The 26555-nt window shown below is 51.1% G+C and overlaps 2 protein-coding genes across 8 annotated transcripts in view; both read left to right on the top strand.

Annotated features, from left to right (window-relative positions):
- Positions 1-1636: 1636 nt before the first annotated feature.
- Positions 1637-15823, top strand: H6PD (hexose-6-phosphate dehydrogenase/glucose 1-dehydrogenase). 4 transcript variants are annotated; one of them, XM_037379865.1, is made up of 6 exons: positions 1637-1696; positions 3726-3831; positions 5555-6208; positions 7439-7556; positions 9787-10056; positions 10714-15823. In XM_037379865.1, exons 3-6 carry the CDS (start codon positions 5582-5584, stop codon positions 12069-12071), a joined length of 2373 nt encoding a protein of 790 aa, XP_037235762.1. In that variant the 5' UTR covers positions 1637-1696; positions 3726-3831; positions 5555-5581; the 3' UTR covers positions 12072-15823. The 4 variants fall into 4 exon arrangements, with proteins under 4 accessions (XP_037235762.1, XP_037235763.1, XP_037235761.1 ...); XM_037379866.1 differs by lacking the exon at positions 1637-1696 and adding an exon at positions 4426-4569 and having other exon boundaries at positions 2384-3831; XM_037379864.1 differs by lacking the exon at positions 1637-1696 and adding an exon at positions 2385-2949.
- An 8002-nt stretch (positions 15824-23825) lies between these two features.
- SPSB1 (splA/ryanodine receptor domain and SOCS box containing 1) overlaps positions 23826-26555 on the top strand; it is a 38406-nt gene continuing 35676 nt past the window's right edge. For 2 of the 4 annotated variants that reach the window (XR_005103204.1, XM_037380509.1), the window contains exon 1: positions 23826-24083. The gene's annotated coding sequence lies outside the window, so the exon portion shown is untranslated. The remainder of the gene's footprint in view (positions 24084-26555) is intronic. The other 2 variants (XM_037380506.1, XM_037380507.1) reach the window with 1 other exon arrangement.

Here is a 26555-nt window from a genome sequence, read left to right as displayed (position 1 = left end):
GCCACGGTTAGAGGCATGCAGACTTTACCCAGCCCAGAGCTGCATTAGTAACATGGTCAGAATCATAAAGCAACGTGTAATGTGAAGCAGGGTAGACTGCAGTCTCCCTCATCCCTAAATTGGGCCCCTTACCCTGCAGAGAAACCTCGGTGCTAACACTGTGCCACTCTGAAATCTTCGCAATACCATGAAGTGTCTTCATGGCACACATGCTGATGGAATAATCTCCAGAACAGATTGGTGAAGAAGGTTATGGCATCAAGAAATTATACTGTAAGTGTCATTCAAAGTTATATCACAAATATAACGCGAGGCTTGTCCTATATGTAATGTCATTGCTAGGTGACTGGTCTGAGCAGCAAGGTACCCCAATTCTGTTTGCAGTTCTGCCAATGTGACTCAGTTTCCCCATCTGTAAAGGAGTTGTGGTAAAGTCTATCTAATTGCGTCAGGTAATTTGAGACCTTTGACTGAAACAGGCAATAGGAATGGTGTTTAGCCTTGCCATATAATGTAATGCCATTTATTACAGATACAGTTACAGCTATTTAATATGTAAATCTGCTTAACAACTCCTTGCTGTTGCCATACAAGTCATGGTTTGCAAAAACACAAGAGTTTTCTGATGCCTTAAGATGGTATCAGTGAAGTCTGGCTGGCCAAGGCTCTTAACAAACAAGTTTTTAATATTCTTATCAGTTTTATTTGTTGCTTTATGGGGAGTTGACAGAATCCATAGCTGGAGCCCTGGTGTGGCAGTAAGCCCAATGCTAGCAGAGACCTCGAATCTGACTTACAGCCTGCATAGATCTTGGGAGCCAGCAGCTATAAAGATTTCTGTATATTAACATACTTAGTGGAGCCAACTGCGGAAATGCCACCTGTGACATCGTTCACCCCAGTGAAGTTGAAGGCAATGGCCGAGCTCCTGGCAGCTGTGCGTTGCACCAGGACAGCAGGTCAGAGCTCTGCGGGACGCACCCTGGGGCCTGCGGGGCCTTTGCAGGGTTTTGCTTCTCTTCTATTTGCCACCCATCACCCTGCCTGCCTTTCCCAGACTTGGTGTGTCTAAAAGCATGTCAAGCTGAACCGAAATGCACTCCAGCAAGTTCACAAGGTGCGTACTTTGTTTACAGAACAGCACAGGAGTTGCAGATGCACATGTATAGTGTGCCAGGGTCACAGGAACTTCAGGACAGAAAGCAGTGCAAGGTCTGTAGGCAAATATACACACACATGCGCATGCTTATATATGTATATAAAAAAATTAGACCAGCCAATGCAACTGGAGAAAATAGAGACTTCTGGTTGCTGAAACTCCTGGCCTCCGGAGAAGTCTTGGTCTAATGCCGCATGATGAACCTCTCCAGCCCAAGTGTGCTGCAAGAGAGCGCACCACACACCCGTGCACGCAGGCACCGCCTGACGCAGCCCCCAGGTATCGAAAGGCAGCGAGCCTCAGTGCCCAGGGCGCGGCTGGGCTGGGCAAGGGTGGCCGCGTCCCCCACCAGGAGGGCCTGCGCCCCCCGACCCCCCGAGCCCCGCCGTTTCCGCCCCTCCCGACCGCCGCTCCGCGGCAAGAGCCGACGCCAAACGCAAACTGTCGCGGCGGTGGGAGGAGCGCCCCGGCAGGCAGGGCGCTGTGCCGGGCCCGCCCGCCGCCGCCCCACTCGCGGCTGCCCGGGGTGGGAGGGAGGTGAGTGGGGGGCGGCGGCGGGGACAGGGCGGGGGGCGGCGGGGAGCAGGCGGCCTTCGACCGGGCGGTGCGCTCAGCAGCGAGCAGCGGCCTCCCCGCCGCACGGAGGGAAGCCCCCCGGTCCGCCCGGTGCCCTCTCGCCCCTTCTCCCGGGCGGCGGTGTGCGCCGCGGGGCGAAGGGCAGGGGTCGCTGCCCCCGCCCCCGGCGCTCCGGCCAGCGGGCGGTGCGGGGCCTCCCGGCGGCGCCCGTGGGAGCGGGGGCGGCCCCCAGCCGGGGCTCGCTTTCCCGCGGCGGCCCGGTCACGCTCCCCAGCCGGGGCTCGGAGGCGCGGCGCCGGGCCGGTTCCGTGCAGCCAGGCCGGGCCCCGCTCCCGCCGCCCCGCCCGCCGGGAGCCCGGGGGGACCGGGCCCGCGCCCGCACGTGCCGAGAGCCCCGGCGGCTCCGCCCTTCCCGCGCGGCCGGCGGGACCCCGGGCCGCGCTGCCGGTGGCCGCGGCTCCGCCCGTGGGCGCGCGCTGGGGGCGCAGCGGCGGCGCGGCCGTTGCCGATCGCTTCCGTGCGGCGGGGGGGCTGCGGGCGGCGCGCGGCCCGCGGCGTCGCTGGGTTGAGCCCCGGCAGGGCGCGGCGTGGGGCGGGCCCCGGAGCCCTCTGCAGGCTGCCCCGGCCGCCGTGTGCTGCCCGGCGGGGGCTGCTGGGCTATTCTCCTCTAATGCGAACGGTGGCGATTGCCAGATATGAAAGCAGTAAACAAACGCGTCCGGGTTTACTGTGCTTGTGCTGGGCAGCGTAGCACAGTATTTTGCAATTAGGAGTGTTGTGAAACTGGTTTTCAGCTGGCCTGGAAGTACATGTGACGGTGTAGCTGAATCTGCCAGGAAACTACTTGGTTTATTCATTCCTTTCCTTGGGTACGTGGAAAAGAAAGACCCACCCAAACCCTTCCCGTTCCACCATAGGTACCCGCTCTTCAGCTGCGGTCTCTACCGCATCGCAGTAACTGCAGCCTGCCAAGGTGCAGTGGGCAGTATGTCAAGCTTCTCTAGCTTTCTTGGAACAAAGGTTGCTCAAGCAAATGTAAATATTAATTTATTGCACTGAGAAACTTTGTCATCTGCATTATAACCCCACAGTGGGGGAAGGAAAACCAAGCCTCTGCTTAAAATGGTGATTATTTATACTGCAGGCAAAACTGTAGGAGCTGCACTCCTGGCCCTCTGCAATTGCCAGCACTATTTGCTGGATTCTTTAAGTGGGTATGTGGAGCTTAAGCAGCACAGCGAGAAGGGATGGACGGGAGGCAGTCACAGCGGAAGGCTGGGGAGAGGTGATTCGAGGTAGATTTACAGGCTATGATAAACCCTGTTGAAGCTCTCCAGAGAAGAGCAACGGATACCGGGCTGTCTCTTGAGGGAGCAGTGTGACCCGTGGGGAACGTTGAGGCTGTCTCCTTGCACAGTGGCGGAGCAGAGAGGGCTGCAGCTGTGGTCAGCTAACCGATGCTCTGCTGCTGTGTGATTTCCATGCAGGAAACAGGGAAGGAAAAGCCAAGGAATCTACACAAACTGACCTTTGAGAGGGAGGCCAGGGTGCCCAGAAGGCACAGCAGCATTGCACAAGTGCTGTCCTGCTGTTTGGGGGGGGCTTACTAAGTCTGTCCCCTTCTCACTACCTCGGATTGTAGTCTGGGGAAGTGCTTTCATCTAAGAGTTGGAGTGCGGGACTGCTCCTGGGGATGCTCACTAGGGTCTCAGTTGGAGACCTTTAGCATCGATCTGAGCTCATGTGCAAAGCAGAGGAGTTAGTCAGGAAGGCACTCTGGAAGCAGGAGCTGCCACAGGCAGCAGCCAAAAGGTTTAGCACAGCCAACGTGTATGGGCTGAGAGCTGGGATGTGCTGGGACATTGCTGGCACAGGCGCGTTCCTTTTTTCTCTGCTGCAATTGGGTCTTTCCTCCCATTTACCAGAAAGGGAACAACCTGCCTTATCTTGCTTGCTCACCTGACCATTGATCAGATGGTCTGCCATACAGTCTGTTGCAGGAGAAGAGAGATCTGTGCTCAGGAGGGGCTGTGAAGAAGACAAGTTTCCAGCTGCTTTTGCCACTGCAGTCTCTGTAAAGCTCCTGTATTGCTCAGGTGAGTTTGCTCGGGAGAGAAAAGTGAGATTTATACAGACCAGTTCAAGCTGCACATAGGGAGAGATATGCAGACGTTCCTTGTTTTGATTTAGTTACCCTCATCCTTTAGCTGATTTAGATCCTGTGTTGGTTTAGCGATGGAAGCTTTTCTGGGAGCTTTCCAGGGGGAGAACCAGTCAAGAGCTAGGACAGCATCTTTATTTCATTTCTGCCATTCAAGGGGAGCCAAGGACCAGGCCTTGTGCTCCAGGCTAGGAAAAACTATCCTGAGTGAGACTGGGCAGGTACATTCAACAGCTTTTGGTCCTAGGGCATATATAGAGCTATAACTGGAGCAACGGAGCCAATGGTATATGTCTTACAGCTGACTGTGAGTGTGTGAATCTGATGAGACACTTTTCTGTCTTATCTCTGCCTGCAGAAGGTTAAGATGATCGTGTTCATTCTCATATCCAAGATCCATTTCTCAGTTACATGGTCATGAAACTGCCATTTTAAAACAGTGTAATCATATGACTGCAACTGCACGGTTATAGAAAAGCCATGTACCTTTTCCTCTTACTGTCAAAAAATGGCTTGTTTTCCTACACAGGTAAAATGAGAAGTTACAAATTCATTAACCAGAACCAAAAGTTTTTGAAGGAGTTAAGTCTGTGCTCCAACTAAACACGACTTCAGAAAATGAAATTAAGAGAATAAGATAGCTGGTGTAAGAGCTTCTGAAATAATACTTGAGGTAATGAGAACAGCTCAATGGTTTATTCACTTGTTCCAGATTGTCTCTCTTGAGATGTAAAGTCATTGCCGTGTTTCTAGGTATAAGAACTAAATGTCTCATTTCCGTCATTTTTTTAAAAACAACTTTGGTTTGGATTAGGGAAATAAGAATAAGCAAAGGGGCTTTTTGGTCAGGGAGGCCAGCTGTTACTGGCTGCAGTGGTCAGAATGGAGAAGGCCAGGACGGGTGCTGGCATGTGCTCCTCATTGATAGAAAGCTGCAGTAGGCAGAACACAAACCTCACGTTGTCTCCTGGCTGCATGCACAACTGTCGTGAGGCAGTATCTAGGCTGGCTCACGTCTAGACTCAATTTTAAGGACTAAACTTCTTCCCCATGTTGTTTTATCAGACCATTTGTCTCCCAGTAGCTCATTAGAAGCTAATTCGGCTCCATCCATGAGAACTGTGGTACACAAGAGTCACTAAAGGGCAGTGTATTAAAGAATAGCCTGTGTACTGAAACTGCCAGGGGTTGTGCTTGTCTCTGAGCTGCTATGACAATATTGACATGAAGCAATGCCAAGACAGCATAATACCATTTGAGCAAAGTCCCAAACGGGAGGTTGTTGAAAGCAGTGCTTAATTTGCAGGCACACGTGTCCATTTGTAGTCAGCTCTGAAATTTGTATTAAAATAGGCTTCAGCTTCACAGGCTAAAAGTGTTGACACCCCTCATTGACTCAGCTGTGGGAACAATGCTTATGCTACAACGACCTTAGGCACATGCCCTCTTCCACTTCTGGTGTGCATGAGCAGGCTGTGGGCTTTTCCAGAGCCCGTTACTGCCATGTTTCACATCATGGAGGGAGGAGAGACTGCTGGGTGGAGGATCCAGGCTGGAGTCCCTGGTTTTTCAGCCATGGGAAAGCAGGTACGTTGCATAGTGTCTTGTAGTGATATAACATGGATTGACAGTTTTTCTTTTTTATTGTTGTCCTCTAGTGTTCTGGGGTCTACTTCTCTCCCAAGATGCTGAGAAGAGTCCTGTTTACAGTGTTGTTCACGGGAGCCTTGCCATCACTGGCTGAAGTGTCCCAGGGCCACATCTCGGTGGTCTTGCTGGGAGCCACAGGTGACTTGGCCAGGAAGTATTTGTGGCAGGGTTTGTTCCAACTCTACATGGACCAAGTGAGCAGTGGCCACAGCTTCACTTTCCATGGGGCTGCACTGAGAGCTCTGGAACCAGGACAGAGGCTGATGTTTGATGTGCTGAAGACGCTGGCCTGTCCCCCTGATGAATCTCCCAACAGGTGTGCTGTGCTCAAGGACCAGTTCCTGAAGCTGAGCCAATACCACCAGCTGAAGACTGCCGAAAACTACACCGCGCTGAACAGAGAGATTGAGATGCTGCTTCGCCAGGAGGGGCTGAAGGAGGCTGGAAGGATCTTCTACTTCTCAGTACCACCGTTTGCCTACACAGAGATTGCCCGCCACATCAACAGCAGCTGCAGACCGCCGCCAGGAGCCTGGTTGCGTGTGGTGCTGGAGAAACCGTTTGGCCATGACCTGGAGTCAGCCCAGCAGCTGGCTGCAGAGCTGTCGAGCTTCTTCAAAGAAGAGGAGATGTACCGGGTGGACCACTACCTTGGCAAACAGGTGAGCAGCTTGCAGTGCAGAGCCCCCTGCCAGCTTGAGGGACTTAATGGCTGGGAGATGTTGGACGTTAGCTCTGCATCAAATGAGAGTGTTCCCTTCTCAAATTCAGGCAGAGCTGCTGAGCGCGTTCCCGAGCCTTCATTTGCTTATGGAGTCCTGTACTGTTATTCTTGTCCTGTCCTGTGCTGCTGTCCATCATCTTGCAGAGCAGAGGAAATGTGCAGGCTGAAGCAGGGCTTTCTCCCGACAGAGTGTGAGGATCCCCTCTCCAGAGGGAGGCTCGGGTTTAGTGGTGGACTGTGTGTGCGCGTGGAGGAGAGATGCAGAATTCATCTGGTCTTCTCACCAAGGTCAGGGCTTTGATTTCGCTGAGTAAGCAGTGCCCTTTCTTTCTCACAGTTCTCCCATCTCATTACACCCAGGCCTCTCTGCTTAGCTGTGGCTTCTAGAAGTGGTTTTTAATTTGATATGATACGGAGCTGATGGGATGTTAGTTTTGCGGGATGTTTAGGAGAAGGTTTCGTCCTGCCCTGTGCTCCACTCAGGGCATGGAGCACTGGCTGCTGCAGGGAAAGCTGAGGATGTGGAGCTGCATTGTCCCAGAGGGAGTGTGTTAAAGGACATGCCATCCTTGTTTTAGAGGAGGAATGAGATGCCACATTTTGAAAATAGCCTGTTCCAGCTATGGCACTGTAGCCAGATTTTACTCAGAAGGTTGCATGTTCAGCTGCAAGGAGAGCACCTCTACTAAGAGAGGGTGGTTTCTTCTCTCTATTCACTCCCCACTCCCACTCCCACCCCCCCACCCCCCACCCCCCAAAAAAACCCCAAACAGATGGCTTTAGTGGTGTAAGCATCTCATCTGATGTATTTCAGCACTTTGGAACTGTATGTTAGTCCTAGGATGGTCTGACTCAGCCCTTTGTCCTCTGACAGGTATAAACTGAGTGCCTTGTACTTTGTAGTTCAGCCTTTTTTCACATGAAACCTCAAAATGCCTCAGAAAGACCTTTAATGTCTGCTCTGTAGAGTCATTGGAGATGCTGTTGTACCTCACTGCAGGCTCTCTTGCTGATTTTCTCTTCTCTGACCCAGCTCTGCTGTCTACTGTGTGGCATGTCTGCTGGCATTCCAGAGCTGGCTGCATCCCAGTGCTGGATGTGTCAGTGAGGCAGAGGTACTGTGGAAACTGGTGAGTTTTTGTTGGGTCTTTGATTTTTCCCTTCACAGGCTGTAGCCCATATCCTGCCTTTTCGAGATCAGAACCGACAGTTTCTGGATCCGATTTGGAACCGACATCATGTGGAAAGAGTGGAGGTTGTCTTGAAGGAAACTGTGGATGCTAAAGGTTGGTGAGGCAAGTGTGCAGAGCTATGGTGAGTGAGTGAGAAGGAGAACTGGCAGGTTCATTAACTGTGAAAGTGGCCCTTGAGGTAGAGCTGGTGCAGGAACAAAAAAAAAGCCAATGAATAATACGTTGCTCCCTGGCAATACAGAGGGACTGCCGTACACTTCCTATGCCAGGGACTGACTCACTTCCAGGTAGTGTTGCTGCTTCCAAGCAAAGATTCCCATTGCAGTTCAGCTGGGAGCAGGGGCAGAATCCCCCACCTTTTTTTGCTGCAGAGCTTTGGGGGCATTGTGCACCTAACTTTCTATCACAAATCTTGATAAAAGGCACTGGATTTGGAATTAATGCAATCTAAGGCCATTTCAGTTCAGTGCTGCAGTCATCTGGTTGTAACAGCAACCCTTCTGTATTCCTGTCCTGTTAGCTGCCAAGCTCACACTGAGTATACATTTGTACTATCCTCTGGAAGATGCTCTTGCATCTCTTGCCTGGCTGTTACTCATATCAGCTAGTCGGTGTCAGTCCAGGTACCTAGGTCACTCTTGTGTTTGCCTGTTTCTTTTCCTTCCTCTCTGTAAGTAAGAGCATTGCAGAGAGAAAATCCAAGCCCAGAGTTGCTAGCATGGGTCTCCTGCTGAAGGACACGGCTGCAATCTCTCCCTGCAATGCTGCAGCATCCACTCTGCAGTGCTCAGCATAAAGCACCCTGGGCTGGACTGCCACCCACAGCACTTCTTGGGATGTCAGGTGCCCTCAGTTCTGCAACATCAGGATTGCTTCTCCACTTGCTTTACCTCCTCTCCTATCTTCCTCCTCCCTCCCTCCCTTCCTTCCTCAGGCACGACAAACTCAGCTAATGCAACTTTATCAAATTTGGAGTGATCTTTGGTTTGGTAGCCCAGACCTCACCTGTGCCTGTTTGTGGGAGAGGGATGCACTGCAGAGAGGTTTAAGGAGAACAGTGTTGTCTGTGTGTAGCCCAGCTGCACCCTGTATGCTCCCCACTCTGAGAAACTCCGTAATTTTTCATTTGATATCTTCTTTTCCCTGCGCGGCTTCAGCTGGCAGCCTGGCTCCCAGCAAGTCTGCAGCATTGATTACGTTAATGAATGTGCCTTTGGATTACAGCAAGGGAGATAAATGTATCAATCAATAGGGGAAGCCTATGGCTGTGATGTAGTCTGCAGTGTGCAGCCTGCTGCTGCTGGACTACTGAAGGGCATCTGTTTGAGTCCCTTTATAAGTGCATGGTCCTTTTTTCCCCTGTTCCCACCTGCATGAGGAGTCAGGCAGGGAAAGAGAAGCAAAGCTTTGTGCATGAAATTTTGTCTCTCAAGGGCATGGCTCAGCCAGAGCCTCCTGAGGACATGAAAACCAGGGGAAAAGAGACAGTGAAGGGCAGTGCTCATTGCCAGGGCCCAGCTTCAGCTCCTTCTGCGGGCCTGGTGTGTAGCTATAGAGCTGCTGGGGTCCCTGCTCTGATGCCACTTTCCAGCTACTCTATCAAAGCTTTTCTGTAGAACTGGACAGGGTGTGGAGTCCCAGGCTGAGGTGCTGTGACCTGTGGGACAGGAGTGTCAGGGTGAGGGTTATTACAGGGACCCTGCATCATGCTGTATGTGGGAGGTTTGAGCTGGATATTGCTGCTGGTCACCGACTGCAGCTTCTGAAAGCACAAGCAATCCCAGAAAGCAAAGCTGCCTCCTGCTGTGTGCACTCGGGAAGTATCAGGCGAGAGCATTACTCCTGCTGGGTTTCGGCTCTGTAAGCACCCAAAAGTAGGGTTATGTCTGGCTCTGTGGAGGACAAGCAATCCTGTGGGGAACCTTTTATCTTTACTGTAGTAGCACGGACTTTTTGGAAGCCCCTCTGCAGGGAGGGAGAAGGCTTAGAATCATGAAATCGTAGAATGGTTTTCATTGGAAGGGACCTTTGAAGTTCATCTAGTCCAAACCCCCTGCCATGAGCCGGGGCATCTTTCATGAGGTCAGGTTGCGCAAAGCCTCATCCAGGCAGACCTTGAACATGTCCAGTGATGGGACATCCGCAACTTCTCTGAGCCTGATAGCTCCAAGCTAATTGTTGGGCCAGGAGAAGAGGGGCTTGGTGCAAACCAGTTGGGGCTTGTGCTCTTTGTTCTCCCAGCACGCACATTATACATGCTGAGTGCAGGGCTGCAAGAAAACCACATGGGTTTACTGGCACCTTACCTCCTCTTTGTCCTCAGGCCGCACCAGCTTCTACGAACAGTATGGAGTCATCCGGGATGTGCTGCAAAATCATCTCACGGAGGCCCTGATGTTCCTGATCATGGAGCTCCCAGCCAATGTGAGCAGGGCTGAAGAGGTTTTGCAGTGCAAGCTGCAGGCCTTCCAGTCATTGTGGGGTCTGGAGAAAAACAGTGCCGTGTTGGGCCAGTATCAGGCATATGCCAGCCAGGTCCAGGAGGAATTGCAGAAGGCACGTGACTACATCAGCACAACACCAACCTTTGCAGGTGAGAGTTTGGTTTGGGCCCTGGAAAGGGGAGTAGGCTAGAGCTGAGGAGAGCAGGAGGTGTGAGTCCTTGCATGCTGGTACCAGCTCCATGACTCTGGACCTCACTGCTGACACAGGGATGTCTCCAGGCATCCAGCAGCATGGTAACTGGGAGCTAACAAAATAACGCTGTTGTCATGTTAGTTAACTAATGACCCATTGAATTGGAAGCATTGCATAAGAGCTAAGTCACATTATTCTTGATAAGATCTCTGCGTTATTTTTAGAAGTGGCCTGCAAACTCTTTTGCCTTTTCATAAAGTCGATTTGCTCTCTGCATCCAAGGGGTAAAGCACTGGCGGTTCTCTGTGATTAGTATCTCTGGCCGTGCTGTGTCTTCTGAGCAGTAAAGATTTTATCAGAATGATATTCACGCTCAGAAACTGGTTTCCTGCAAGATGAAAGGAGTCTAATGAAGTAGATACCTGGGAGGAAGCATAGCAGGGTAGCTGGAGAGCAGTTGGTCCAGTGATATCATGAAAGGGCTGAATGTGGAGCAAGAGACACATTGGATGCCAAGATTTCTGGGAGCTATGGAAGGAAAACGATAGCTAGGTGACAGAGATCCCCTCAAATCTCCTTGCTGTTTTGGTAGCTGAGATCAGTGTCGTTTCAGGTGTGCTGATTCACAGCGGCAGCCTGCGCTGGGAAGGGGTCCCTTTCCTCCTCACTTCTGGGAAAGCTCTGGATGAGCGGGTAGGTTATGTCCGTGTCCTCTTCAGGAACCGGGCCTACTGCACCCAGAAGGAGACTTTGAGGGTGGCAGGGCACAGCCAATGTAAAGCCAAGCAGATCATCTTTTACATCGGGCACGGCGCACTCAACACCCCCGCAGTGCTTGTGAGCAGGAACCTGTTCAGGCCCATCATGCCAGAAGGCAGCTGGAGAGAAGCAGTGGGTCAGTCAGAGCTGCACATTTTTGGACAACCGTTGTCTGACTACTATGTGTACAGCCCTGTGAAAGAGAGAGACGCATACTCTGTCCTCATCTCCAACATCTACCATGGCAGGAAGGACTTCTTCATTACTACCGAGAACCTGCTGGCCTCTTGGGCGTTCTGGACGCCACTGCTGAACAGCATTTCCCACCAGCCGCTGCGCCTCTACCCTGGTGGCATGGAGAACCAGCACCTCTTAGACTTTGAAATGGTGAGTGGGGAGGTGGCTTTCACACTGGCAGAGCCAGTGGAACTGCTGAAACCCAGCAGGCTGATGCCAAACGATTACAGGACAATCCAGTCCAAATTTCGGCACAGTCCCCTGGTCTCAGCATGGTCTGAGGACCTGATTTCCCAGCTGGCTTCTGACATTGAGAAGACAGCAAGCAGGACTGTGGCACGGTCTGGGCAGTTCCACCTGGCCGTCTCGGGTGGCTCGAGCCCGGTAGTCCTGTTCCAGCGGCTGGCAAGACACCATTATGCCTTCCCCTGGAAGCACACCCACATCTGGCTGGTAGATGAGCGCTGTGTCCCTCTCACTGACACAGAGTCCAACTTCTTCAGCTTGCACAACCACCTCCTCCAGAGTGTCAGGGTGCCCTACTTCAACATCCACCCCATGCCTGTGCACTTGAACCGGCGGCTCTGTGTGGAAGAGGACAGAGGCACGGAGCTGTATGCCAAGGAGATAGTGGCCTTGGTGGCCAATGCCAGCTTTGACCTGGTGCTGCTGGGGGTGGGCACTGATGGGCACACTGCCTCGCTCTTCCCCCAGTCTGAAAATGGCTTGGAAGGGGCTCAGGCTGTGGTGCTGACTGAAAGCCCTGTCAAACCTCACCAAAGGATGAGCCTTAGCCTACCGCTCATCAACAAGGCCAGAGAGGTGTTTGTCCTGATTTTGGGGAAGGGTAAGCACGACATCACCACCCTGATCAGCAGGGTGGGCCATAAGCCGAGGAAATGGCCGATCTCGGGTGTCAGCCCCAGCTCTGGCCAGCTGGTGTGGTATGTGGATTATGAAGCTCTGCTTGGGTGATGCCTTCGCAGTGTCCCTCCTCCCCTGTGTGCATGGCCCTTACAGCCTGGATTTTCCTACACAATGTCCATGTTTTTCTGTTGCCAGCAGCAGCTTCATCTCTGACAGACTTTTCTGACCTCCTGGGAGATCCATGGCCTGCAGTGCCTCTGCCATTTGATCCTGGAAAGGGGCTCGGCTCAGTGTTCAGAGCTAAGTAGGAGCCAAGAGCCCAGTGCTGCATTTCTGGCTCTGCTAGGGGTTCTGACTGTGACTTTGGACAAATTACCTCACCTTGAAGTGCCTCAGTTTTCCCTGTCAGGCCTTTCTCGTTATTAGTATTTAACTACCTCGTGGGCACTACAGGAGACTTGTTAAATTAAGTGCCTGCCAAATTTAATTATTTTTTTTTTTTTTTAATTCTCAGGCTAGGAGACAGTAATAACATGTACATCCTCTGCCCTGCTCAGTCTGGCTGGGTCAGTGTCGTCATCTCAGTAAAATGATGGTTCTTTGGACGTGGGTCTGCAGTCTGACATGTGCAGCCCATTTGGTGTCAGCCAGCCACTGGCTGTGGCTGTGCTGTCCTGGAAGCGTAGACACCCGCTTGCTGTTGTGCCGTGTGGCCCCTAAATGCTGACACCGATTTGTGAGCTCACTGCAGTCCCTCGTCTTTGCAAATTGCCCAGCAGCAGAGGCTGAGTTTATCAGCAGTAATTTGCAGCTTTCATTAAGTGGATAGCTGATACCATGGGGGATGGAGAAGGAAGATGCTTCACTTTTTAGGCTGTTAGAATAATGGGGGCAGGGCGAGGAATATGACAATTCACAGAGCTGTTATTTGCCTGCATTGCAATAATCTACTGAGGGAAAAGCTTGATGTTCAGAGGAGTTGTTTGGGTTTAGCTAGCAAAGAAACAATTCTCTGTCTGATTCTCTGAAATGAACTTATTTCTGTCCTCAGAATCGAAGCTTGCAGTGTCATTCACTGGCTTATAAAATTTCTGTAGGAGGCAGCTTTATAAACTATCATCGGTCATTTCATGTTTGCGGATGGTGGTGGTGGGGTTTGAACTCAAGGACACTGACTTAGAAGGGGAGGGAGTTTTCTCTTGTACATATCCCTTTAGCATGCAGAACTAGCAAATTGCATTTGTGACAGGACACCATTAAGCACTTACAGGAATGTATAGTTCTGTTGCTCACAGGAAGGGTTGGAGACATCCAGTCCTACCTAGAGACCCCACTCTTCCCCCTCCTGCTTTTCACCTTCCCGGAATGCTGCCATGCATGGGAGTGTCTGTCCTTTCATGAGTACCGCAAATGCTCTGTGATCTTCTCTAATGGGCAATATACAACTGCACACCAGAGCGCAGCGTTTGGTAGGGAAATCAAGACAGCACAAGGTGGGAGAACCTGGGCTGGTGGTCCGTGTGGAGGCGTGAGCCAAACCCACTCACCTGGGGTGGCGCTGGGATGGAGCAGACCCACTGCAGGAAGCTGGCAGGTGGACGTGACGCTGGCTGCCAGCAAGGAGGATTCCTCATGGGAGCAGAGGCCACTTTTGAGGGGGGGGGGGATTTCTCCCAGTCCCTGTGGATGCTGGCCCTGTTTCCACAGAGAGGTAGCTGTGTGTGGGTGACTGGGTGGAGATGGCGAGGTCTGAGGTGATGCAAAGGCTGAGGGCTTGGCAGGGACCCAGTGCCGGCAGGAGGTGGCATCCCCGACCCTGAGAAGCAGCAGCAAGTTGTGTGCTGTTCTCTCAGCAGGGCTGGGCCGAGGCTGTGCCAGGCCAGGCCACCCTGCACAGCCTCCCAAGGGAAAAATAGGATCCTCAGGAGTCGGACCTGGGAGTCTGCAGCCTAGGGAAGGATGGAGACTTTGCTTTAGAAGGCTGGGCGACAGGCATTGGCTTCATGTCCTTCCCTGCACAGGGATCTGCTGAACCCCAGGGACGAAGGTGCGGGTGGGTGCTATGGTCCAGCAGCATGTGAAGGGAGGCAGGAGGTCTGCGCAGCCTGTGCTCCCAGATTCCCGAGCTGTTGCCTTTCAGCATAATGCTTCTCTTAATGCAGCAATCAGAATTATTGTCTTCTGCTAATTGCACAGATAAAAGTGCATGGGGCAAGCTCTAGAGCCTGTTACTCATCAGCAGTCCCTAGGCAAACAGAGCCAGCGAGCACAACCTGGCAGAGCTATGTGCAGCAGGAAAAGGCCACGTTCTCAGGGACTGGCTGCGATTTCTGGCAGGCATTCTCCTCCACCTTGCAGATGGTCCAGAAAAGCTGCATTTACATACTGTATTTGACTAAGCTGAGCTGAGTTGCACTGGTGCATGTTACTTTGCTTTTGCATGGGAAAGGAGGGGAGTTGTTATGGTGTAGCTTTCTCAAAAGCTCAAACCCAGAAGAGTACAAGTGCCTTAACTGGTCTGGTTTCACAACTGGGATGGCTGGTTATCCATCGTTTGTGGGCATTCGTGAATAAGTTTGCTCCCACCTGTTCCGTGGTTACAGGCAGGCTTACCTACCAGCACAAACACCAAAGGGTGAAATAAATCACAGGGGAAGAGAGTAGCCTTAAAAAGTGGAAGGAAGGTGAGCACTGCAGTTCCTTGCTGCAGGACTTGCTTGTCAAGAGGATATGCTGACAGCGGAGTCTGGAGTAAGAGCATACTCCTAGGACTTAAATGGAATAACTCTTCTGGAATAACTCTCTTCATAGATGGGTGCTAGCAAACACTGGCTTCCAAAATATACCACAGTGGCTGAAAAAGCTGTGCAGACGTTTTAGGTCTGGTGTGTCCATAAATTCAAACATAATTTTTCATTTTTAAACAAAAATAGCCATGTTAGCTTCATTCCAGTTCTTTTGCATTTGGTATGAGGGAACAGGTTTTAATGAAAAATTGACCTCTGTGAGAAGAAGTGTGTTGTTATGAATGACAGAATTTATTACTGCTTTACAGATGACTGTGGCATTGGTGTTTTCTTATTTCTGCACACTTTCTTGTTAATATTTGGCTGGGACCTTTTGAAATAAACACTGATTTTAGAGAGGTTTATGTGCACTTTTAAATAAGCATGTGGGTTTTTTCCCCAAAGAGCTGCTGTTCTTTCCAGCTGAAAATAGAGTTCATTTGCAAAATCTCTTAATAGATCATCCTAAAATTCATCCTAGATTTTATTAAAATCCAGTAAAAGCTTACATACGTTTTCTTCAGTGAATATAGCTGTCTGGGTCGTTTGGAGGGTTTTTTTAGAACTGTGTTTTCTTTTTACACAGACAATTCCTGTTAGACTCTTTAGTACTTAGCATTTGCCAAATGAAAAACAAGTATTTTTAAATATGTAAAATTTGTGACTGGCAAGAGGGATACTGCGGATGGGAAGAAGGGTTAATCGAGGAGCAGATCTGATAAGGAAGAATGGTAGAAATCCACTGGGCTACAGGCCAAGGGAGCTGTGCTATTTTTGTTTTGTGAAAGCTATTAATAGGAGCTATGCACCTTCTTGAGAGCTTGTATTAACTTTTCTTTGCAAAAGCAATTCCATGGAGTAATTTCTTATAGTCTGTGTCTCCCATAAGTGATATTGATGCTGGTTTTGTTATTTTTTTTGCAATGTCAAGTGCATTCCTAGAATTCAGAGGTACGATTATTTATATGTTTTATAGAAAACTAACACTGGAAGTAACTGATTTTTTTACTTCAATTTTTATAAATCAAGTTGTAAAATCTTACTTTACCTTGAATAAAGTTTTGTGATTCCTTTCATGTTGTGTAATGAATAGAGAATTATATTTATAAAAAATAAATGGTTTTTAATAAAGGTGTCTAATTTCTTTCAAACATTGGTGGTCATTCTGGTTTTGATCCTGCCCTCTTGGTGAGTGAAGTTTTAAAGCTGTAGTCAATTTTCTGTAGTGTGAAACCATCAGTCTTAAACGTTCACTCTGACTGTCTTTTTGTGAGTGTGTGTGTATCATCCAAACAAGGCCAGGACTTCAAAACAGATGAACAGCCAAAGCCCTTTTAAGGTGAGAAGATGGAATCACCCAATACTATGCAGGGTCCTGAAAGCGTCAGGCCTTACGAAAGTCTCCACTGATCCACATTTACTCCCTGAGTTGCATTTCCATAGTTACTATCACCATAGTACTGAGTTGCTTAATAACATAGACTTTATAGAGCTGCATTTTAACTATAATCTGTTTGAGATTTGTGAGCTGAGATTATGCAGTTGAACTTCAAGAGCAAGCTGTGCTGTGACTCTGGCTAGGGAGGCACTGCGCGGGGTCCCAGCACGGAGACCTGCCCGCCGGTGTAGCTGATACCCGGGCGTCCTGCCCAGAGCCCCAGCCCAGAGCCAGCCACCCCTGGGTGAAAGGGAAGCCTCGTCTGGCACCTCCACTACTTAGAGAAGGCCAGTGTGTCCTGGAAAGGGGAGGAGGAGCACAGCCATTTCATCCTGTTGCCCCAGGGGAAGGCTTCACTTTCCTGGCAGGAGGAAGATAGATTTAAATCAGATGTTTTCTTGCTGTAATCGTGCTGATTCACAAATGCTAGTTCCCCTGAATGCAGCTGAAAAGGCACTGTTATTTGCAGGCTCTTGTGGGTTTTCAGCGGATTCCTGGGCTGCTGATGTAGCAGAGCATTTCTATAGTACCAAGTGATGTGGATCTTTTTTTCTTCAGTGTCCAAATCCTCTCCAGTGCTCCCTTGGATGCCCAGGTATGTCGCTATGACAGATACTTTGTGATGCTGTTGGTAATGCTGAATTATCAAAGTGACCCATATGTTTGAAGATGGCTGCGCAAGTGAGATTTAACAGTCAGGACATGGGGCTGGGACAGTACTTCCATCCAGGTCAGGAGTGTTTTGATTCTAGTTTAGAGACCATCGCACATCACTGAAGTGAGATACTCCAAGCAGTTACAGGATTAGTCAGTCCTCCCCAAACATGGGGAGCAGAGGCAGTGGTGGTAAAAGCAGCAAAATTTTCAGTGTCTTAATGCTTTTCAAAACAAATTTTTTGGTGCTGTGCTTGAGTTCCTTGGCCACAGCTCGGGGCAATCCTTAGTAGGATTTGTGCCTCCAGATTCATTGCCTGCCTTAGCAGGGATTGGTTTATTGCCTTTCTTTCCCCAAGCAGATGACTGAAAATGTGGCCGTTGCCTAAAAAGGGGCAAGAAAGGATATTGAGGGGAGAGTGAAAAACAGTACGTGCAATCCTGAAACAAGCTGCCTTGTGCAATGTTTGTCGGTAATGTGAATTGATCCAGTTCATTCCAGCTGCTCCCCCTGCAGAGAGCTGGCATGATGTCCTGTAGCAATGCAGCACCAGGTCCTCCTGCAAGCACCACTGCAGACTGTGCCAGGCCTGTGCCCTCAGGCTGCTCCCTGCGGCGGGACATGTTGGCTCTCCTTTGACAGATTGCTCTACAGAGAGGAATTTCCCGCAGAAACTATGTCCTGGTGGCGCTCTGACCAGACATCGCCTCATTTTTTCCTTAAACAGGGCTCCCTTTTTGTAGGCATCTCCTTATCCACAAAACAATCTGGGTCTTGTGTGAATGATGTTTGGCTCGGAGCAGTGTTGCTGTTGCCAAAATGAGACCTGCACACAGACACAAACTGTTAAGCAGGTTCTTTTCTGTAGTTCCAAGACTTTTTAATGGGATGTAGCCATTTTTTTCATGGTTTTCTTTTCTTACATGGGCGTATTGTATGGACTGGTACAGTACTCTGTGTGAAGATTTGGGGACGCTCACTTCTCCTGCTTGCAGAGAGGAAGAGAGGGACATGGTGAGGTGGGAGCAGGGTGCAGAACAGGAGCTCAAATACTTATCTCTGGCTGAGCTGGGGGGGGCTGGAGCTGCAGCCGGTACCAAGCTGAGCTTATTTCCCCACATGAAGAAGGGAAACCTGGGGTCAGCTGCTAGGGAAAAGGGCAGCTTGCATTCAAGGAGAGGGAGGAAACTGGAGGAAGAGACCAAGTACTTGATGCCTGAACTGTGCATATCCCATTTGGGAAAGCACTTGTAGGATAGACCTGACTGATCTTAAACAGCTTAATTTGGGAAAAGCAAAAAAGTCCTCAGCAAAAGGGAGGGACAAAACTAGGATTCATCTGACTACCTGGATCCTGCATCATCCCGCAGCTTTCTAGGGAGCTGGTTTGGAAGTGGTACAGCATCGTGCTGCATGCCCCACAGTAGGCACGCTGAGTAGGATTGCTTGGGGGGGGGGGGAGGAGTCGGGACTCCTTCCCCGTGTTCCCAGCACCACGGGAATTGCTGGTCCGAGGTTAGCACCAGAGAGCTGAAGGGGCAGGACTCTGCCACTGACTCACTGTGGGTGAGTCATGTTGCTCCCCCGAGTTCCCCTTTCCTCTTGCTATGCAGCAATAGTAAATCAGCTGCCTCATAGGCGTATGAAATGTTTGGAAGAGGCCAGAGGAAGGCTGCTGGCGGAATGGGGAGTTTTATCCTACAGCGTCCCTGTTCTGTGTATCATGTTCATCAAACAATATCAGCCAAAGTACCTGTCAGGAACAGCAGCAGTCAAAATCTTTTCAGCACAAAGCCGGGCCTGTTCTTATTGCTATTATCTGCTGCAAGCAGATGCTGCCTGGCATCTCCTTTCCCAACAGCAGCACTTTGACACGATCAAATTGTCTGATAAACAAACCACCCATGTGCTGCAGTGTTTTGACTTGCAGAGGGACGTTGCTGTAGACGCTTTTCCTGAGCTCTCTGGAAGTACTTCGGTGCCTGTAAAGGTGCTGTGGCGGCAGGCATGCCAGCAGCAGAGGGTGCTGCTTCCTCGTGCTGTGGGAGCTGGTGGGAACCACTTTTACCAGCCCTGTCATAGAATCACAGAATCGAGAGCGGTAAGGTCCCCCCTGAGCCCCCTCCTCTCCAGGCTGAACACCCCCAGCTCCCTCAGCTGCTCCTTATCAGACCAATGCCCCAAACCCCTCCCCAGCCCCGCTGCCCTTCTCTGGACACGCCAAGGGAGCTTTTTGTAGAGGCACAGGTCAATGCAGCTGGGCCTCTGACGCCCACGCTTTTGCTGCTGCTGCTCCTTGAGCCACACACAGCGCGGAGATGAGCACTCATCTTGTGGCACCGTGATTCCTCCGGTCAGCCTGCTCTCCCATAAGCTACTCCACAGCTGCTATTCCTGTATTATCCTGGTTGCTATCATTTTCCTTTCATAACTCTCCATCAAAAAGGCAAGGAACTAATTTTTCTTCTTTCCCACTCTCAGTGGCTTCTCGCACACAGACTGCAACAATGTGCATAGCCTGCTACATACAGGCTTGCAACATACGGTGTGGTAAGAAGTAGTACTGGTACGATGTGTCCTTTTTACTGTAGACAGTCATGTCAGCCAGCAAAATTACTGTGATTATAGGGGGGTGCTCCTGGCAGGTGCTCTCATTAAGAGGTAGTCGGGTCTGTAGCACATGTAGCTCAGAGGTAACTGGGCAACCAGCTCCCTTTGCATTGCTCCAGATAGAATAGGAAGTTTGTAGAGCATCTTCTGCATCCAAGTGCTCCAGAGTTACATATATCCCATTCTTTAAGGTAAGCCACTTCACATCTAGCACCCTATGCTGAAGCAGAAAGGCAAAGAAAGGAGCAGTAACAGGAGACATCACAGTAAGCCCCTGCTTTCCAAGTGAATGTAAAGCAAAACACCTGGATTCCACTTTGTTTTGGATAAAGGGTTTTGTTTCATTCAACATCTTCCTTTACTTGTGTTGCAGTGCGTAAAGCGTAGTGTTGACTGTGCTGACATTTGAATTCACAAGAAAAGACTAACTAAGAGGAAGATGACTATGTTTTTTTCCTGCAAAGGGCCCCTGGGGAATGGTTGTTTTTTCCTCCTCCATCCCACTCTCTTTTACCCCCTTTTCCACCACATTGATCCATCTTCCAGCTGAGGAGGGCTTGTCAGTTGTCCTCCAAGCAGGCTTGGCAGGATTTCTGCCTCATGAGGCTGCTGTTCTAACAGTCTCTTTCTTCCTCTGTTCTGCGGCACACTGGGTTACTTTGGCTTTGTTGCTGTACATTACAGACACTCATTGTTCACTATCTGTTGCATTGTCTCCCTTAATTCCCACAGGCAGAGCCTGCATGCAGCACGTACATGTTTCCGGGCAGAGTGTTTACTCTATCTCACCCTCTCCCCAGGGCACAGAACGCTGCATGTTTTTCTGGCTGCCTTTTTCACCCACCCGCAAATGCAAAGCAATAGGATCCCCTTCTTTGCTACAGTCTATGAGCCTCCTGCTGCAAGGTTAGTATCAGTTAGGCATAAAGCACATCTACAAAGTCTGTACCAGCCTGAGAGTCTGTGCTCTTAAGGAGGGTTTAGATGCTTAGCTTCAGACATTCAGAAGAGACTCATTTTTCAGCAGGCGGGTGCTCATCCACTTCCAGACCCCAGAGCCAATCTACAATACTGAATGCTGACCACGAAAAAGGAGGCATGCCAAATCATTCCCCCTCCCACCTCCCTTTTAATAACCTTAGCATACATTCACAAGGATGAGAGCTGGAAAAGTCTCTTCTAATCCAGGCTCCATCCCCAGTTAGTTTTCCAAACAGGCTTAGAGGGATTCCACGGCAGGCCATAAACACTGGCATTTGTCAGCCACCCCCCTCTGCCACTGTTTACACTGTTAAGTTTGAGACATAGACAGTATTCAAAGCAAGTGATTGAAGACCAGCAATTCCTGCTTCTTAAGGAAGCAAGAAAGTCCAGTATTAAGGAAATAAAAGGAGAGAAGATTCTGTGGGAGCTGTGATCTCACCTGGCGAGAAGCCACCACAGAGCTGAGAAGTTCTGCTTCAGCACTTGTCATGTCTGGTTTCCTCCAACTTCCCTGCTGCTCTTATACCTCCTCCACCCCATCTCTCCCTCTCACTGTAAAGAACGGGGATCTCTGTTAGAGCATGAAACCCTTGCACACCTGGAAATAGTGCACAAGAAAATGCAAGATTGTGAGTAACCCTCAGACAAAGAAGCTCACATCTGGAGAGTGCTGCTTGGAGATGTAATGGGTCATAGTGCTGACCAGTGCTGGGAGGCAGGTAACACGACTGGTGGAGTTAGCAGAGCAGTGGAGTTCACAGGCAGACAGGCTAAAGCCTGCTGAGTTTCCTGTACAGTTCTCAGACATCATTCATGGCGTTCATGTGATGACATGTCTCTGCTGCTGCAGAAGTTGCTCATACTATCCTGAGCCTGGTGAGCTGTGGCTAGGCAGGCCAAGGAGAACCTGCTTTTGAGTCTCTACAAGCAAGATTTCAGGCTTTCCTCAGGACCCTGGCCCTGGCCATTGGTCTGTTACTCCCCTGGGTCACAGCAGATGGGCAGGAAAAGGTCTCAGGATAAGTGGAAAATTCCCCATCCACATCTCTAGGCATCAGGAGCTACTGTCAGCCAACTAATTAACCGCTACCTGCCTTCCACCTTTCCAGATTATGAATGCATGTTAGCATTTGCCCCACTCCCACCAGTCAGGTTCTCACATTACAGGAGTCTCCCACCTTGGCAGTAGTGAAACAAAGCATTTAAAGTAGGTGTACTTTGGTGAGCGTAGTAGATTGATCTACTGTAGAGGAGAATCTGGTCCACAGAGCTCTGATTCTCAGCGGTTTTGGAGTCTCCCTAGACAGCAGTTCAGTTTGTCTCACTCTCCAGGTTGGAATATGCCTGGCACATTCCTTTAACATCTTTGGCATTGGCCGAAGAGATGTGAGTGGACTTTCTGAACAGTGATTGACTGGGAGAACTCTCCACAAGCAAAGCTGATTTTACACAACAAGCTGCAGGTGTGCTGGCAGAAAACCGCGGAGCCAGTCTGCAGTGTCAAGCCTTCCTCAGCTCCCTCAGAGCAACATTTACAGCGTCTCTGGGCGAGTATGAGCCCCCAAGGTCTGGCTAACTGTCCAAGAACTGAATGGTGATCCACAGGAAAAGATTTTCACAACACAGTTGGGGGACTGCTGCTGAAGAACTTCTGCTGAATTTAGTGGGGAAAGATGACTTAAATGGGAGGAGGACAAGGTCAAAGTAAAGTAGTTTTGAAAAAGCTACCCAAACATTTATCTATTTAACATAAAACTTCTCCTGTTTCTATCTTGCAGGGTGTGAAAGAACATATTTGTGCTGTGTCTACAATCTCCCTGGTGTTTCTGGTCAGCTAGAGTAATACATTTAATCTAATGTGAATGTGTTTCTTTAATGAACCACAATGGCTGGCATAGAGCAACTATTCCCCAAGGACTTCTAAATATGCTTAACAAATGATGCCTCGGTCCTGCAAAGATACAAATGCACATGTGAATGACTTCATATGCATGTACTGTCCCACAAAGTTCAGCAGAATTTCTTTCCCCGTATTGGCTGAAGTCCTCTTTCAGGGTTTTCTTGACTGCACGGGCTGACAGGGGTGAGGAGGCAGGGGGTATTCAGCAGACTACCTACCCCACCTTGGCCTTCACATTACATTCATTTCTGCTGACATTGTCTGACAGTTCAGTGAGTTCAGCACTGGAGCCTGCCCCACTGTATGTCACTGAATGTCCTGCTGTGACCACCTCACTGAAAAAAGAAATAACCTAGCAGGGGTTACTTTGGTCCCCCGGGGATCATGCAATTTCATTTCATCCCATGTGCGGCTGCAGGATTTTTTTTCCACGTAAGCACCGGTGTAACCAAGTTGTACATGACACATGGCCTGTGAAACATGACAAAAAGCCTGTTCGGCACCCAGCAGAGCATCCCTCCTTCCAGCAGCCTCCCCAGAGATCCAGCGCATGTATGCACCCGGGAATCACCTTCCTCTCTACTCACTTCCCTGCTCCCTAAGAGGGGCACAGCCTGGAGAAAAATGGGTGAGTATCCTGTCTAACCAAAAGGTAGGTACGAGAATGCACTTGCACGTTTACGTTTGTGCAAAAAGCCTTGAAGGCCCTGTGCTGGAAATGAAGTTCAGCTAAGATGGAAGCGAGGTCCTCTGGAAGTAGCGACGTGAAAATGAGGACAAACAAACCGACCCGGCTTGCTCTTTCACACGTGCCCCAGGACCATTAGTGAGGAGAACTGGTCAAGGCCCAGTGATGATGTCCAACCCCCAAAACCAGTAATTTCAGCAGCATGCAGGGCATTTGTTCCATACTGAGTCAGACGGCAGGCTGCCGCCTCCTGAATCATTCATACCACTTTCTGCAGCTCTTAGGTGGTCCTCGGAGGTATCCCATGCAATATGGCTTGCTTAATTTTTGACAGTCTGCTGGTTTACAGCTCCAAGCGGTATTGCTACGAACAGACTCTTTTTGTCGGGAAATACTGAAAAATGAATCATCTGAAAGAGATGCTACTGGGTCAAATTTGTCCAAAAAGCTGCTTTTTGAAAAACGACTGCAATGAACCGAATCGCATTTCCCTGATTTATTTTGGTAAGCGAGTCAGTTTTAAAAAGCAAGCACGCGTTCCCCGGAGCGCTCGCCGAGCAAGGCTGCGGCACGGCGGCGGGGCAGCGGGGGCGCCGCTCGTCACGGAGGGGCCGGGCCGCCGGCAGCGCAGCGGCAGCCCGCAGGCGGCACCCGCTCCCACCGGCCGCCGCTCCCGCAGCGGGCCGGGCGCTAACAGGCCGCCCCCCTCCCGCCGGGCGCTTCCCGCCGCCGGCCGCGCCCCCGGCCCGCCCCTTCCCGATGGCGGCGGCGGCGGCGGCGGCGGGGCGGGGCGGCGGCGGGCCCGGGCGGAGCGGGCCGCGCCCCGGGCCAGGCCGGGGGCGGAGCGGGGCCGCCGCCGGGCGCTATTTGGGCCATGTGACGGGCCGGGCCCCGCTTGCCGCGCCTGGCGCCGGGAGGAGCTGGGGTGCCGCGGTTCTAGCCTCCCCGCCGCGGCGGGGGAGAGGCGGGCGCTGCCCTCTCCGCGCTCCGCTGCGGCCCTGCGAGCAGCCTCCGGCGGGGCCCGGCTGCTACCATGGTCCGGCCGGCAGCCCGGGAACGGTAGGAGCCGGCGGGGGGCGGGCGGGCTCTACCGCCCAGGGCGGTGCGCGGCCGCGGCCTCCGCCCGACCCCGCGGAGCGGCTCCCCGCCGCGCTCCCGCTCCGCAGCCGGCGGCCGCCGGGCGGGGCGCGGCCGGGCTCTGAGCGGCTGGCGGGCGCTTGCCCGGCCCGGTGCCGCCTCGCCTCCGCCGGGGGCCGGGTCCCGGGGGCGCGCCGTGTCGGCGGGGCGCGGCGGCTGGGCCCGGAGTGCCGGGGCCAGCGGGGCGCCCCCCGCCCCGCTCCGAGCGGGTTGGCGGGGCTCCGGGGGCGGCGGGGGCTGTCGCGGGGGGGCGGCGGGGGCCGGCTGACGCGGCTGCGTGTGGCTCCGGAAGGCAAACACCGGTCGTGTCGGCTCGGAGGGCTCGGACGCGTTAGGGCGGTCGGGTTGTTTGTTCAGTGTCGGTGGCTGCCGCGGTGGTCTCTGGAGCACACCTGACAAGGCCTAATTAATTTGTCTGTTTTTCTGCTTCATAAACCTGTGCTAATACAGCGGGAGCTTGTACAATGCTATAGCTGAGGTACCCGGAGCTGAGAGGTTGATCTGGCTGTAGCCATGTGCTGCGGCATGCCGTTTGCTCTCCGTATTCCCTGGCTGAGAAGTGGGTGGTCGGTGTGGCTGATGGCTGGTGGTGGCCGTTCCTGATTAGAAACCTACGGATTGCCTGAGCTATTGCTCAAGATAAGGAAGTTTACAAAATGATTGTAGAAATGGGAGTTGCTGCCTTGGAGAAAGATCAGCTCTTTTTTTTTTTTTTTTTCCTGATAGCAGTGAAGGATGAATTTTTGAACCTTTTGTCCCAGAAGAAGCCTTCACTTTTCCCACCCCTCTAACGTCTGATTTCTATACCAGATTCTGGATTGCAAAGCACAGCAGCACAGGTAGCTTAGTTTTGCTGGCTGTGAGTTGGCTGCTAAGTTACTGGGACCAAACCACACAGCGTTTCCAGTGGCTTGCAGTAAAAGACATCTGGCTGTAAGATGGATGGGGTCAGAGTGGCTATCCTAGCCTGTGAGGAAGGCTGTTTCTGTGGTGAGGTGATAAGGGACCTACTGGGAATGTAAAGTGGCACGGCTCCATCACAAAGTGAATGGCAATGCTGAGAAGCACTTAACTGGCTTGAGGAGCATCTTCCCTGACCAACTGGAGGCTACTGTGCCTGTCTCCTCCCTGCTCTGTCAGTGTGCCCGGCCACTGCCTCTGTCGTGGCTCTTGGTGGTTGTGATGATGGATGCATAAAGCAGTGATTTATTCTTCTCCCCCCTTGAAAACAAGGGATGAACTTCAGCAGTGTATTCCTCTGGGGGGCATCGCATTGTTGCAGTACATCAGCAGCAGGCTTGTGCAGCCTCCCTCTGCTTTAGAGGTTACTGAAGTGCACTATAATGTGGTTGGAGTTTGTTTGTAAACTTATGCTAGATACTTTGGAGATGTGGGTTTGTGTTCTAGGAACTAGCTAGCTGATATGTGCTGCATTTGTGTGGAGTCAGGTCACTAATGCTAGATCCTGGATGTGAAAAATGTGCTCTGCTCGTTGCTGTCTTGTGTTCCCATCCCCGCCCCCCCCCCCCCCCCCCCAGGTCCCCTACATTTCCTTTCCTCTGATAACGTGAAAGCAGTGTGCAAGGGCTTCTTGTCTTGTCAATTCTGTCTTGTGAGGGCTAATTAAGAATTTATGAGGTTACTGGAATTAAAAATCTGTAGCTGGTGAGCCAGTCAGGACACTGTACGCTAGGCTCTGTGAATGAGTGCAGACTGCTGATGTTTAATCTTCCAAGTCATAATGTAGTTTTTGAAGAATAAAAGATGTAGAAGGTAGTATGATCTGTGGCTGCCTGAGGTTTGTGTCTCTAGCAAATTTTGCTGCTGGTACCGCTGAATACACTGGAATTGGCACTTGATAGACTAGCTGTGTGTGATAGGCCAGTGCAAGTTGTGCTTATGGTTTTAGGGCTGTAGTATACGTGTACTGACTGAGTCTGGAGTCACTGAAGGTTTGTGTTGACAAGGGGAGTCAGGATGAAATGGTGTTGGCAGGTAGTATCAGTGGGATGATCTCAGCTGGGCTGTGCTTCATACTCTCTAGAAGGAGGCTTGTACATGTGTTAACTAGTAGAGTGGTGTAGCATTATAGTCGTGGAGAAGCAGCAGCATGGATTATACTTAAAAGCTCCATTCAGGTATGAGTTTCCGAACCTTGACTCTACCAAAGCCTGGTGTATGTGGCTTGCCATGAAACTGTTGCCCTGCTCCTTTGTATTTGCAGACATGTGATGTGCCTTTGCAAGTTAGGTTGCTGGTACAAGATCAAAGGTAAGACACTAGTTGCTTCCAGACAAAGCTGTGTAATGCCTGCAGAATAGAAGTGAGTAAGTGTCTGAGAACCAAAGTTACCAAACTGCAGTCATTGGACTGCTTTGCTGGTGGTCATGGCAG

This window comes from Falco rusticolus, chromosome 3, assembly GCF_015220075.1.
Source record: "Falco rusticolus isolate bFalRus1 chromosome 3, bFalRus1.pri, whole genome shotgun sequence".
Taxonomy (NCBI): Eukaryota; Metazoa; Chordata; class Aves; order Falconiformes; family Falconidae; genus Falco; species Falco rusticolus.
This window is presented reverse-complemented; position numbering and strand designations above follow the sequence as displayed.